Source organism: Nerophis lumbriciformis, linkage group LG16 (assembly GCF_033978685.3).
Source record: "Nerophis lumbriciformis linkage group LG16, RoL_Nlum_v2.1, whole genome shotgun sequence".
NCBI classification, from domain to species: Eukaryota; Metazoa; Chordata; class Actinopteri; order Syngnathiformes; family Syngnathidae; genus Nerophis; species Nerophis lumbriciformis.
In genome coordinates, this window is record NC_084563.2 from 39380011 (window position 1) to 39395927 (window position 15917).

General features: G+C 36.7%; 1 protein-coding gene across 1 annotated transcript in view; it reads left to right on the forward strand.

The window, feature by feature from the left end:
- Window positions 1-2508: 2508 nt before the first annotated feature.
- LOC133617263 (zinc finger protein Aiolos-like) overlaps window positions 2509-15917 on the forward strand; it is a 48305-nt gene continuing 34896 nt past the window's right edge. Inside the window, exons 1-3 of the mRNA XM_061977149.2 lie at window positions 2509-2575; window positions 3427-3491; window positions 3568-3657. Coding sequence (XP_061833133.1) covers window positions 3440-3491; window positions 3568-3657 — 142 coding nt within the window. The 5' untranslated portion in view covers window positions 2509-2575; window positions 3427-3439. The remainder of the gene's footprint in view (window positions 2576-3426; window positions 3492-3567; window positions 3658-15917) is intronic.

Below are 15917 nucleotides of genomic sequence, written 5' to 3' on the forward strand. Positions count from 1 at the left end.
CATGGACTTCATTTATAAGTAAAGGTAAGACCATGATAACATTTTTTTTTAATTAAATGTGCTTTTTTGTGTGCTACAGTTTGTATGTGTAAAGTTAAAGTTAAGTTAAAGTACCAATGATTGTCACACACACACTAGGTGTGGTGAAATTTGTCCTCTGCATTTGACCCATCCCCTTGATCACCCCCTGGGAGGTGAGGGGAGCAGTGGGCAGCAGCGGCGCCGCACCCGGGAATCATTTTTGGTGATTTAACCCCCAATTCCAACCCTTGATGCTGAGTGCCAAGCAGGGAAGAATGCTGGTATGAGCTTTTAAACATAACCCGTTAACTGCTGCCAATCAAATGGTGAATAAGATACTCTTTAGGGTTCATATGTTTGTAAATATGACTGTGATGAAGTCAGTGCCTCACCAGCCATGAACTTCACCGCACGTCACTGGTATTATATACTGTATTTATAATATTTAAATATTACATATATGTTGTATTTTATATTGCTACTATGGTACATTTTAGTCTACTTTATACCGTTTTTGCCCTCTTTTTGTGCCCTTGTGTGCATTAGCCTTTCCATCCTTACCCTTTCCATCCATCCATCCATCCATTTTCTACCGCTTGTCCCTTTTGGGGTCGCGGGGGGTGCTGGAGCCTATCTGTAATTTTGTACATGGTAATTGGGATTTGTTATATATTGTATATATTATATAAAAATATAATATAACAATATAATATATCAGTATATATTGTATATATAATATGTAAATATTACATACAGTATGTTATATTTTATATTGCTACTATGGTACATTTTAGTCTGCTTTATACCTTTTTGTTTTCGCCCTCTTTTTGTGCCCTTGTGTGCATTATCCTTTCCATCCTTACCCTTTCCATCCTTTGTAACTGAGCTACTGTGTGGAACAATTCCCCTTGTGGATCAATAAAGTTTGTCCAAGTCTAAGTCTAAATGTAATAAATAAATCAACAAATTAGTACAATGATTCCCTTTTTATTCCATACAATTGTTTGGAAATAGTTCAAAACAAGTTAAAAAAAACAAAAAACTCTACTATTGGGTCTTATTCAAACAGCCCCAACAGCAAAAAGTGAGTTAAGTGAGTGAGCGAGTTTGTAAATAATATCTCAATCAATAATAAAATAATAACAATCCATCCATTCATCCATTTTCTTCCACTTATCCGAGGTCGGGTCGCGGGGGCAGCAGCCTAAGCAGAGAAGCCCAGACTTCCCTCTCCCCAGCCACTTCGTCCAGTTCCTACCGGGGGATCCCGAGGCGTTCCCAGGCCAGCCGGGAGACATAGTCTTCCCAACGTGTCCTGGGTCTTCCCCGTGGCCTCCTGCCGGTCGGACGTGCCCTAAACACCTCCCTAGGGAGGCGTTCTCATCTCATCTGGCTCCTCTCGATGTGGAGGAGCAGCGGCTTTACTCTGAGTTCCTCACAGATTGCAGAGCTTCTCACCCTATCTCTAAGGGAGAGCCCCGCCAACCGGCGGAGGAAACCCATTTCGGCCGCTTGTACCCGTGATCTTGTCCTTTCGGTCCTAACCCAAAGCTCATGACCATAGGTGAGGATGGAAATGTAGATCGACCAGTAAATTGAGAGCTTTGCCTTCCGGCTCAGCTCCTTCTTCACCACAACGGATCGATACAACGTCCACATTACTGAAGACGCCGCACCGATCCGCCTGTCGATCTCACGATCCACTCTTCCCCCACAAGACTCCGAGGTATTTGAACTCCTCCACTTGGGGCAAGATCTCCTCCCCAACCCGGAGATGGCACTCCACCCTTTCCCGGACGAGAACCATGGACTCGGACTTGGAGGTGCTGATTCTCATCCCAGTCGCTTCACACTCGGCTGCGAACCGATCCAGTGAGAGCTGAAGATCCTGGCCAGTTAATAATAAAATAATAACAATAATGTAGTAAAATTTACAACAAAACAACAACAAACACAGATATTTATAAGAAAAATCTAATCACGCTAGTATCAATCCATTACTGATATTTTATTTATCATTTCTGGGATCGTGCACCCTTCGTCATGAAGTGCTTTTAATATTCCTCTATTACTCTTGTTTGAAACCCTCTTGTATTATAAATGTACAGTATTTTATTTTATTCGTTTTTGTTTTAATAATAAACCAATGTATCTTATGTAGACGCCCTAATGTTGTGTAATGGTTTTTTGCAGCCACCAGATGGTGCTGTTTCTCCTTGTGATTAACACGTGTGCAACCCATTTTGGACCCACTTCGACACAATTGCAAGTAGATTCGGTCATAAACACAAAATGTGTTAAGCTTCCAATATTTGTTTTTATATTAATTGTCGGGAAAAAGTGATTGATTATTCCCAGCACGGCTGTTGATGGAATACAAATGTTGAACTTGGTCGGCCCACCTTGCGTTAAATGTGTTCTGTCCCTTTAAAAAAAAAGTGCTCTCTCCAGAAACCTGCGTGGTGATGCTGCTTTTTATTCCTTATTCACAAGAAAGCGCTGGATATTTCCACTGAGAGAGCTTCAACTTCTCCAGGTGCGCATCACACAGCAGGTAAGATCATTTCTTGTTAATTACTTTCATAGAAATTGCTGCATCGTACTTTTGAACTTTTTAGTAATGCACAAAAATACATATTGGAATTTCACCATGTTATCATTGAGGATTGTATAATTATTCTATAAAATGAATATTTATTTTGATTATTGTATTTCTGATCAGTTGCCATAGGCACTTAAACACATCAGCTATTCAGACCTGCTATTATTCCTGATGAACCCAAAAATAATGAATTATTCTACGAACGTATTGTACTTTTTAACTTTTTAGTAATGCACAAAAATATATACTGGAATTTCACCATGTTATCATTGAGGATTGTATAATTATTCTACAAAATTTATATTTATTTTGATTATTGTATTTCTGATCAGTTGCTATAGGCACTTAAACACATCAGCTATTCAGACCTGCTATTATTCCTGATGAACCCAAAAATAATGAATTATTCTACGAACGTTGGTGGCTGATGATGTGGAAAGTTCTTTTACTACTCTTGCAACGAAAGTACTTCTGCAGAGAACGTGGCGACAGGGTCGAGCAATCAACCGTGGACCTTCTGACATCTTCGATACGCCTAAAATAGACAATGTTCCCTTTTTGATGTGCAGAAAGTGAACATGTTAGATACAGAAAGGTCCCTTCACTGTGACTTTACTACCAACAGAACTGATTGATTGAAACTTTTATTAGTAGATTGCACAGTACAGTACATATTCCGTACAATTGACCACTAAATGGTAACACCCGAATAAGTTTTTCAACTTGTTTAAGTCGGGGTCCACGTTAATCAATTCATGGTATGCATTGGAAATATTCTAATCTGATAATACTTCTTTTTAAAGAACGTTTTCCATCATGAACATAGACGAGAATCCTGGATTTATCACCCACGAAAGAAATGGGATCGGTAAGTGTTCCTGTTCCGTCTTTAAATGTGTACTACCGTCGTTATCAAAATGAAACAAGAAGTCTCTATTTTTCAGACAAAACCACTGCTGGAGCAGATGTGAGGCCTCTGGAGGAGAAAGAGAACGACAGCAACGTGACGGAGAATGTGTTGCAGTGCGTTAAAGGTGGGCTAACTTCAATGAACCAGGGTTGTTTCCATAACAAAATGTATCTCGATACTTTTCTCTATACAGGGGACCACAAAAAATGGCATTATTGCCTTTATTTTAACAAAATATCTTAGGGTACATGAAACATATGTTTCTTATTGCAATCGAAGAACAATTTTGTCCTTAGATAAAATAGTGAACATACAACAACGTGTCTTTTAGTCGTAAGTAAACAAACAAAGGCTCTTAATTTAGCTGCCGACATATGCAGTAACATATTGTGTCATTTATCATTCTATTATTTTGTCAACAGTATAAAGAAAAAACTGTAAAAATTGATTATTAATCTACTTGTTCATTTACTGTTAATATCTGCTTATTTTCTGTTATGTTCTATCTACACTTCTGTTAAAATGTAATAATCACTTTGTGGAGGTTGCCCTCCTGGGGGTTCTTCAGACCACCAAGCACCGACATGAGAGCCCGTTTCAGGGTTACAATATTGTTTTATTTTTCAATAAGTCTCTCCGTTGCTTTCCGTATCTCCTCCTGGCTGCTGCTTATAACAGAGCGACAGGTGATTAGATAACAAGGCCCAGGTGGGCCATCTACGCACCTGTCGCTGATTTCGAGGCCGGTCCTGGCACACCCCGTTTCGCTGCAGGCCCGCAGGCCACGCCCTCCCTCCACACACTTATTCACTTATTCTTATGTTGTTTGGATGATAACACAAATTTAGGTATCGATCCGATACCAAGTAGTTACAGGGTCATGCATTGATCATAATTTAAGTTCTCATGTGTCCAGGGACGTATTTCCTGAGTTTATGAATATAATATGAATTTAATTTTTAAACGAAAAAAAGATTTTGTGGCGATAAAAATATTGACGTAATCATAGTAGTATCGACTAGATACGCTCTTGTACTTGGTATCATTACAGTGGATGTCAGGTGTAGATCCACCCTTGGCATTTGTTTACATTGTGAAGCCGGTGAGCTATTGTATCCTCCTACGGTGTGTAGTGAAGCATGTTGAGCTATTCCTCGTCCTGCAGGGATGATACTTGTAAAAAAAAATCACTTTATTTGTCGCCATGGAGGCTAGGATTAGTGATTTAAGCTAAAACACTGCCGATTGCGGATGGACATTAGCCGCTAGCTAGCTAGCCATGTTTTAAAGCACCTCTTCCTGAGGGCGTTTCAGTGTTATAACTTCACCTTTATCGTTAGTTTTTAAGCCAAAATGCGTCCGTTCCCCCTTGTCTGTCTTCATACTGTGTCTGCTTGTAAGTACTCAGTGATTGCGCGCTGCCGAACATGCTCCTCTGCTGGTAAAACCAGCAATGTCACGACGTGATGACGGCGCGCTGTAATGCCTGTAAAAAAAAAAAAAAAAATATGGCGAAACTGTACTTTTCAAAGAGAGTATAGTATAGGTTTTTATTCATTAGTACTGTGATACTATACTAGTACCGGTACAACCCTAGAGCGAGCAAAACCTCTGTGACATTTCTCTGCAGTTTATTGTCAGATTATCAAGAATGATGGCGTCCCGCTTACATTCAATGTAGAAAGTCATGGTGTATATCGGGTATCTACCGATCTCATATTGATATCAAATATCTGTCCAATGCCAGTAAATAAGCAAGTATCGGATGATATCGGCTCACATCTAAAATCTACAAGCAGTCCTGCAGTCTGTTAACTTGTGCAAGTTAACACGTAAATGTCCTCCAATAAGCACACAAAGTTGGTCTTTTCTTCTCTTAGAGTCAAGTCATGCCCAAAAGGTCATCTAGCAGCTACACAACAGCTTGGCACACAATAGCATTCCTTAATTGAACACTATTGCATTCTAAAACAGCACATTTGTCAATATAAACAAGTATTAACTAAAAAGTAAAGTAAAGTACCAATGATTGTCACACACACACTAGGTGTGGCGAAATTATTCTCTGCATTTGACCCATCACCCTTGATCACCCCCTGGGAGATGAGGGGAGCAGTGGGCAGCTGCGGTGGTCGCGCCCGGGAATCATTTTTGGTGATTTAACCCCCAATTCCAACCCTTGATGCTGAGTGCCAAGCAGGGAGGTAATGGGTTCCATTTTTATAGTCTTTGGTATGACTAGGCCGGGGTTTGAACTCACAACCTACCGATCTCAGGGCCGACACTCTTACCACTAGGCCACTGAGTAGGTTTAATAATTATAGTTGCATTTTACTTACACATAGAAAGTCCCCGAGACTTTTAATTTACTGCTTCATGAGCTTAACTTAATTAATTATTCGGGGCTATGAGGTGTCGCGAAAAAAATGACCACTCCACTTCAATTTAAAGACAGCATAACCCTATTCCAGACGGCTATTAAGAAATAGTTTTGTGTTTTTCATACTTATCATTGTTCTATGTTCGACTGAATTCAATTGATCAAACCGTTTCTCACAATACACACTACAAAATAACAAATGTACGTTTACGATTCTTACGGATATCCTATCGGATCAACATCTGTATCGGCCAATACTCAAGGCCGATGTCGGTATCATATCAGATTTGAAAAGTTTGCCCTGGGACACTTTTAGGCATACTTGCCAACCCTACCGGATTTTCCAGGAGACTCCCGAAATTCAGCGCCTCTCCCGAAAACCTCCCGGGACAAATTTTCTCCCGAAAATCTCCCGAAATTCAGGCGGAGCTGGAAGCCACGCCCCCTCCAGCTCCATGCGGACCTGAGTGACGTGTTTTCCTCTACCGTAAAGCAGTTCGTCTGCCGTAAACAGCAATGTTGTGACACTTTTAAACAGGACAATACTGCCATCTAGTGCATTTCACACAGCAATGCATCATCAGAGAGGGTGTTCAGCATGGTTCGAAAAATAGCGACAGAGAATAGCACAAGGATGGACAATTCAACCCTTAACTCAACAATGAGTAGATAAGTGTTATGTGTGTGTATATGTGTAAATAAATGAACACTGAAATTCAAGTATTTCTCTTATTTTTATATATATAATAAAATAAATATATATTTATAGCTAGAATTCACTGAAAGTCAAGTATTTCTTATATTTATATATATATATATATATATATATATATATATATATATATATACATAAAATAATTGACTTGGTGAATTCTAGCTGTAAATATACTCCTCCCCTCTTAACCACGCCCCCAACCACGCCCCACCCCCCGCCCTATTACCCCCCTACCCCCCACCTCCCGAAATCGGAGGTCTCAAGGTTGGCAAGTATGCTTTTAGGGCTTACTAAATGTTTGTGTGTGTAAGTAATACAGTAAATAATAGAATAAACTAATTAAATTAAAAAAAATATGCGTGTATTAAAACAACCTGCAAACTTGATAGACTTAGATTTAGACTTAGACTTCCTTTTTATTGTCATTCAAATTTGAACTTTACAATACAGATAAGAATGAAATTTCGTTGCATTACCTCATGGTAGTGCAGGATAAAAAAATCAATAAGGTGCAGATATAAATAAATAGATTACTGTACAGATAAATATATTGCACTTTTGCATATGCATCCACGTTTATGGATGTATGTTATATTGTCTTTATATTCCAGCCAGTTAATCCATTTTTGGGGGGAATTGAGGGGATTATTAGCGCACGCCGAACTGATCTACTAAACTTGTGCACAGAGGGTTGAGTTTCTTAAATGAGCAAAATAGAGAGTGCAATCCCTTTAGTGTGTTTGTCTTCATATATGCAGAATGTATGCTGATTATCAGAACGCCCACACTTATCCTGTTACTAGGAGGAGGAGATGTAGGTATAATCATTTAGCAATGCCATCTGTGATTTATCAAGACTGAATTGTTTTGCGCCCGCTGTTTTGAGTCTATATTTAGCAAGTTTTAAATATACGTCCAAACTGGCACATTTATACACAAATGGATGAGACAAAGAAGGCGATCCAGCTGCAAAAGTGAGAGAGAATATTCCGCCTGTGTATGTGCACTGCAAAAACTGAACTCTAAGTAAGATGAAATATCTCAAATAAGGGTGATATTTGCTTATTTTCTGTCTGATAAGATCATTCTTCTCACTAAGCAGATTTTATGTTAGTGTTTTACTTGTTTTAAGTGTTTTGGTCCTAAATTATTTCAGTAAGATATTACAGCTTGTTGCTGAGATTGTATGACCTATATTGAGTAAAACATGCTTGAAACTAGAATATCAACTGATGCAAAGCTGTGTCATCAACACTCACAAGTATAAAACTACTTTTTTAAAGTAATAATTTCTTACTTCAAGCATGAAAAAAAAAATCATGATTATGTCAAGATAATGGCACTAGCATTTACTTAATTTAAGAATATTTTTCAACATATTGAGCAAAAACGTCAAATTTTTTTTCGACCAAGAAAAGTGCACTTGGTATTAGTGAGAATATTCTTATTTTAAGGTATTTTTGGGTTCATTGAGGTTAGCTAATTTTACTTGTTTTTGAAAGTCTTAACAAGCCGAATTATCTTGTTCAATTGGCAGATAATTTTGCTTAGTTCAAATAAAATACCCCTAATTTTTGTATATTTTTTTCTTGTTTTTGAACACTGACTTTTTGCAGTGTGTCAACATATTTGGACTGTCAAAAATTTAAATATTAGAAACACTGTCTATTCAGCAATACCATTTTATAATTTTTCTTCTGCATTACTTAAGGGGCTGGTTCAAACAAATCGATGTGTTTCTTCCAATGGTCTTTGTTTTTTTCTTTGTACATGGAAAAAAAGTCCTTGCAATATGCAGATTCTTAGCGGTGTCGGTACCAACATGTATTTGGATACTTTGCGATACTTTTGAAATAAAGGCGACCACAAAGAAATTTCATTATTTGGCTTTTTTTAGCAGAACATTTTATGATACATTAAACATTTCTTAGGCAATCAATCCAATCCACTTTATTTGTGTAGCACATTTAAACAACAAAAATGTTTCCAAAGTGCTGCACAACAATTTTAAAAACAATATTCAAATATTATCCTTAGCGCCACCAATGACCGAATAAAAACAAAAAAATAAATCAATATAAAAACAATATAAAAATAAACATGATTAAAAACTATTTTAAAGGGTAAACCCAATTAAAACAATAAATAAAAATCTACATTTAAAAACACAGAGGACCACACTGCAAAAAGTCAGTGTTCAAAAACAAGAAAAAAAAAATACAAAAATTAGGGGTATTTTATTTGAACTAAGCAAAATTATCTGCCAATAGAACAAGAAAATTCGGCTTATCGAGGATTTCCAAAACAAGTAAAATTAGCTAACTTCAATGAACCCAAAAATACCTTAAAATAAATATATCCTCACTATTAACAAGTGCACTTTTCTTGGTAGAAAAAAAGAGACATTTTTGCTCAGTATGTTGAACAATATTCTTAAATTAAGTAAATGCTATCTTGACATAATCATGATTTTTTTTTTCATGCTTGAAGTAAGAAATTATGACTTTAAAAAAGTAGTTTTATACCTGTGAGTGTTGATGACACAGCTTTGCAACAGTTGATATTCTAGTTTCAAGCATGTTTTACTCAATATAGGTAATCAAATCTCAGCAACGAGCTGTAATATCTTACTGAGATCATTTAGGACCAAAACCCTTAAAACAAGTAAAACACTCTAACATAAAATCTGCTTAGTGAGAAGAATTATCTTACCAGACAGAAAATAAGCAAATATCACCCTTATTTGAGATATTTAATCTTACTTAGATTTCAGTTTTTGCAGTGCACACAACTCACGTAGTGTTAAAAGCCAGACAATAAAAGTGGGTCTTAAGACGAGACTTAAAACACTCCACTGTGGGAGCAGTTCGAACATGGAGGGGCAATCAAAGAACAATATTGGCCTTAAATAACATAAAGAACATACTAGACAACTTGTTTTTTAGTAATAGGTAAGGAAACGGGTTACAAATGATCCTAATGTGACGCTAACAGTTTCCGAAAACAATTTGAAATGTGGACTCGTAAGACCACAAAACACTTTTCAGTCCATCTTAGATGAGCTCGGGCCCAGCGAAGCCGGGCGGCGTTTCTGGGTGTTGTTGATTAATGGCTTTTGCTTTGCATAGTAGAGTTTTAACTTGCACTTACAGATGTAGCGACAAACTGTAGTTACTGACAGTGGTTTTCTGAAGTGTTCTTGAGCCCATGTGGTGATATCCTTTGCACACGGTTTTTGATGCAGTACCGCCTGAGGGATCGAAGGTCACAGGCATTCAATATTGGTTTTCGGCTTTGCAGTGATATCTCCAGATTCTCTGAAACTCTTGATGATATTACGGACAGTAGATGGTGAAATTCCTAAATGAGAAATGTTGTTCTTAAACTGTTCGACAATTTGCTCACGCATTTGTTCACAAAGTGGTGACCCTCGCCACATCCTTGTTTGTAAATGACTGAGCATTTCATGGAATCTTCTTTTATACCCAATCATGGCACCCACCTGTTCCCAATTAGCCTGTTCACCCGTGGGATGTTCCAAATAACTGTTTGATGAGCATTCCTCAACTTTCTCAGTCTTTTTTGCCACTTGTGCCAGCTTTTTTGAAACATGTTGCAGGCATCAAATTTCAAATGAGCTAATATTTGCAAAAAACAACAAAGTTTTCCAATTCGAACGTTAAATATCTTGTCTTTGCAGTCTGTTCAATTGAATATAGGTTGAAAGGAATTTGTATTTGTATTCTGTTTTTATTTACGAGTTACACAACGGTGGGTGTTCTCAGTCTTTTTGGCCACTTGTGCCAGTTTTTTTTAAACATGTTGCAGGCATCAAATTCCAAATGAGCTAATATTTGCAAAAAACAACAAAGTTTTCCAATTCGAACGTTAAATATCTTGTCTTTGCAGTCTGTTCAATTAAATATAGGTTGAAAGGGATTTGTATTTGTATTCTGTTTTTATTTACGAGTTACACAACGTGCCAACTTCACTGGTTTTGGGTTTGTAGATCACACGCTAATAGTACACACACTTTTAGAGTTTACACACCCTATTTAGCACTTGTTATATATTGTAGAATAACTATTGCTGCAAGCATTGTATTGACAAAGAAAAGCAGGCACGTAAAATGCATTTATAACACAGTCCAATGGACAATTATTCATATTTATTTTGTACTATCAGAATTAATTTAGTTTTTTAACAGGTGTGGGTGTGATACGTGATTCATCCAGGCCAATGTTCGGCGGTACAATAACCCACATGTTGCTCATGGAAAAAAGAATCATACAAAAAATATGCATATGGAGACAAATTAAGTATGGCAGCATTCAACCAAAACTGACAACTGTGCATGTATTTGTCGAGTGTTATTTGAAAAAAAAAAAAACTTAGATGGTGCTCCCCATCCTGCAAGGCAAGCTTCCGAAAGCCCCGCTCTACTTGTGCATCATACATGTGGTTCACTCTGCTGCGACACGCCAGGCTTCTCCGCTCGTTCAAAGTGCAAAGTTTCCATAGCACCTCTGAGCGCTCACCACAGTGCGAGGGGCCTGTCGCTGCAGAGACCACGCTGCGGTTCTTGGATGGAACGGTCTTTACAGGTGGCTGCTTGACGCACAAGTCGCATGCAAACAAGTCCTCAGGATGTACTGTCAGTGTGACCAGAATATAAGTCGGCAATCGGCAGGACCTTTGCTTTTGTTTTTCAAAGAAAAGAACCTCTTAAACCGTGAAATACATTGCAACATAAACAAGGAATGGAGGTTTTTTTTGTTTTGTTTTTACCTGTACTAATTTTATTCACAGGAAATGTCTTATCCTAATCTTCAGCACACATCTCCTGACGTGTCGTGATCAGCAAAAACTAAGTTCCTCTTCCGCTTTGTCTCCAAAAAGCAGCAAATGTAACCAACATAAGCCACGTCTGGTGTGCATTGTGTTAATGTTGTGTTTTTGTCATCTTTATCGTTTTATGTTTGAGTAAAAGTAGGTTTCCTGGGCCTTTGTTTTTGGTCATTGCCTGATTTCGTGTCAGCTTTTCAAAATTGTGCAGGAAACTGTATGGTTTTTTTTGTATGGGTACTGTAACGATACCAAATAAAAGAACATTGTATAGTTGATACTACAATGATTAAATTGATATTTTTTATTATCACAAAATATTTTTTGAGATTTTTTTTTATTGTTTATAAACTCAGGAAATATTTAATTATGACCAATATATGGCCTGTAACTACTTGGTATCGATACCTAAATTTTTAGTATTACCCCAAATTTATATTAAGTATCCAAACAACAGAAAAATGTTAACAGAAGTGTGGATTGAATATGTTACAACAGAATGTAACCAGATATTAACAGTAAATGAACAAGTAGATTAATAATCCATTCCTCCATTTTCTACTGCTTGTCCCTCATAATTTTGACAAAATAATACTAAAATAATAATAATGCATATGTTAGCAGTCACAATAGGAGACTTTGTAACCTGTTTTCCTACTTATTACTAAAAGCCAATATCGTTCTTTGATTGCATGAGAAACATTTAATGTATCATAACATGTTCTGTTAAAAAACATCAATAATGACATTTCTTTGTTGTCTCCTTTATTTCAAAAGTATCGAAAAGTACCAAAATACAAACCCCGTTTCCATATGAGTTGGGAAATTGTGTTAGGTGTAAATTTTGAAGCTTCTCAGGTGGAATTCTTTCCCATTCTTGCTTTATGTACAGCTTAAGTTGTTCAACAGTCCGGGGGTCTCCGTTGTGGTATTTTAGGCTTCATAATGCGCCACACATTTTCAATGGGAGACAGGTCTGGACTACAGGCAGGCCAGTCTAGTACCCGCACTCTTTTACTATGAAGCCACGTTGATGTAACACGTGGCTTGGCATTGTCTTGCTGAAATAAGCAGGGGCGTCCATGGTAACGTTGCTTGTATGGCAACATACAGGTAAAAGCCAGTAAATTAGAATATTTTGAAAAACTTGATTTATTTCAGTAATTGCATTCAAAAGGTGTAACTTGTACATTATATTTATTCATTGCACACAGACTGATGCATTCAAATGTTTATTTCATTTAATTTTGATGATTTGAAGTGGCAACAAATGAAAATCCAAAATTCCGTGTGTCACAAAATTAGAATATTACTTAAGGCTAATACAAAAAAGGGATTTTTAGAAATGTTGGCCAACTGAAAAGTATGAAAATGAAAAATATGAGCATGTACAATACTCAATACTTGGTTGGAGCTCCTTTTGCCTCAATTACTGCGTTAATGCGGCGTGGCATGGAGTCGATGAGTTTCTGGCACTGCTCAGGTGTTATGAGAGCCCAGGTTGCTCTGATAGTGGCCTTCAACTCTTCTGCGTTTTTGGGTCTGGCATTCTGCATCTTCCTTTTCACAATACCCCACAGATTTTCTATGGGGCTAAGGTCAGGGGAGTTGGCGGGCCAATTTAGAACAGAAATACCATGGTCCGTAAACCAGGCACGGGTAGATTTTGCGCTGTGTGCAGGCGCCAAGTCCTGTTGGAACTTGAAATCTCCATCTCCATAGAGCAGGTCAGCAGCAGGAAGCATGAAGTGCTCTAAAACTTGCTGGTAGACGGCTGCATTGACCCTGGATCTCAGGAAACAGAGTGGACCGACACCAGCAGATGACATGGCACCCCAAACCATCACTGATGGTGGAAACTTTACACTAGACTTCAGGCAACGTGGATCCTGTGCCTCTCCTGTCTTCCTCCAGACTCTGGGACCTCGATTTCCAAAGGAAATGCAAAATTTGCATTGTTGGGTGATGGTTTGGGGTGCCATGTCATCTGCTGGTGTCGGTCCACTCTGTTTCCTGAGATCCAGGGTCAACGCAGCCGTCTACCAGCAAGTTTTAGAGCACTTCATGCTTCCTGCTGCTGACCTGCTCTATGGAGATGGAGATTTCAAGTTCCAACAGGACTTGGCGCCTGCACACAGCGCAAAATCTACCCGTGCCTGGTTTACGGACCATGGTATTTCTGTTCTAAATTGGCCCGCCAACTCCCCTGACCTTAGCCCCATAGAAAATCTGTGGGGTATTGTGAAAAGGAAGATGCAGAATGCCAGACCCAAAAACGCAGAAGAGTTGAAGGCCACTATCAGAGCAACCTGGGCTCTCATAACACCTGAGCAGTGCCAGAAACTCATCGACTCCATGCCACGCCGCATTAACGCAGTAATTGAGGCAAAAGGAGCTCCAACCAAGTATTGAGTATTGTACATGCTCATATTTTTCATTTTCATACTTTTCAGTTGGCCAACATTTCTAAAAATCCCTTTTTTGTATTAGCCTTAAGTAATATTCTAATTTTGTGACACACGGAATTTTGGATTTTCATTTGTTGCCACTTCAAATCATCAAAATTAAATGAAATAAACATTTGAATGCATCAGTCTGTGTGCAATGAATAAATATAATGTACAAGTTACACCTTTTGAATGCAATTACTGAAATAAATCAAGTTTTTCAAAATATTCTAATTTACTGGCTTTTACCTGTATGTTGCTCCAAAACCTGTATGTACCTTTCAGCATTAATGGCGCCTTCACAGATGTGTAAGTTACCCATGTCTTGGGCACTAATACACCCCCATACCATCACAGATGCTGGCTTTTCAACTTTGCGCCTATAACAATCCGGATGGTTCTTTTCCTCTTTGATTTTGGTACCGGCACCGGTAAGAAAATGCATATTGCAAGCAGTTTTTTTTCCATGTACAATGAAAAAACTAAGACCGTTATACTGTGTATAATAAAACTGCTGAGAAAGTGGCAGTTGCAATAAAAATTTGCAATTTACCCCTGGAAATTTGTTAAAGAATAAGCGATTAATGAATAAATGTTTAAAGAACAAACACAAAAATAGTAGATATAGAAATCCTAATTATTTCAGAAAATATTTCTATGACTACAAAAACGTCGTATTGCACAAGGAAAATCATTAATTTTAAGCAATTACTTCATTTATTTTATCACCAAATTATTATTCGTATTTGATGCAATTGATTTTGTATATTTATGTTAATTTTTCCCCAAAAAAATCATACAACAATTTTAACAGTATAAAAATGCACAAAACTTCACAAAAATATCAATCATTTATGCTCAAGACGACTAAATGATGCAAAATGAAATAATTTAAGTAACTATTTCATTTATTTTATTAACAAATAATTATTCATAATTAATTTCGACATGTTATATTTAATTTAATACAATTAATTGTATACATTTATGTTAATTTTTCCAAAAAAACATTCAACAATTTTAATAGTTTAAAAATGCACAAAACTTCACAAAAATGTCAAACATTTATGCTCAAGACGACTAAATGATGCAAAATGAAATCGTTTAAGCAATTAATTTATTTATTTTATTAACAAATTATTATTCATAATTAATTTCGACATTTTATATTTAATTTGATGCAATTTTATATATTTATTTTCATTTTTCAAAAAAAAATCATACAACAATTTTAACAGTTTAAAAATGCACAAAACGTCACAAAAATGTCAAACATTTATGCTCAAGACGACCAAATTATGCAAAATTAAATCATTCAAGCAATTAATTTATTTATTTTATTAACAAATTATTATTCATAATTAATTTCGACATTTTATATTTAATTTGATGCAATTTTATATATTTATGTTGTTGTTGTTTTTTTTTTTTTAAACATAACAATTTTAACAGTTTAAAAATGCACAAAACTTCACAAAAATGTCAAACATTTATGCTCTAGACGTAAAAAGGATGCAAAATTAAAGGATTTCAAGGGATATGTTGTCGAGTTTGCTACTGTATACAGTACAAGCTGTACTCAGACCACTTTATAGTATACCCAAATTTTGTTTTATTTAATTTTATTAAAGGTGTTCCGTTCAGGGTTTAATGCTGCCGATTCCGATATTGAAAGTCCGTGACTATATTCAACTGTTACCAATCACATGTATTAACTGTAAATGCGACGGTGAGTGCAATTAACAGTTTAACAACATCAACACAAAATGTTAAATTTAAACTTATTCTCATTTGTGACATACAATCTTTATTTATATTGTTTGGTTTTTGCCTTTCAAGTCCTCCTGTTTCCAGGGACGTATTCCCCGAGTTTTTCAACATCAACAAAAATGACAAAAAACTTTTTTTAATGAAAAATAAATATTGATGTTGTTTCAAACTAGTTTAGCTTACTCGGTGTGTCTTCCAGTCCTCCAGTGATAATAATACTTTTAAGA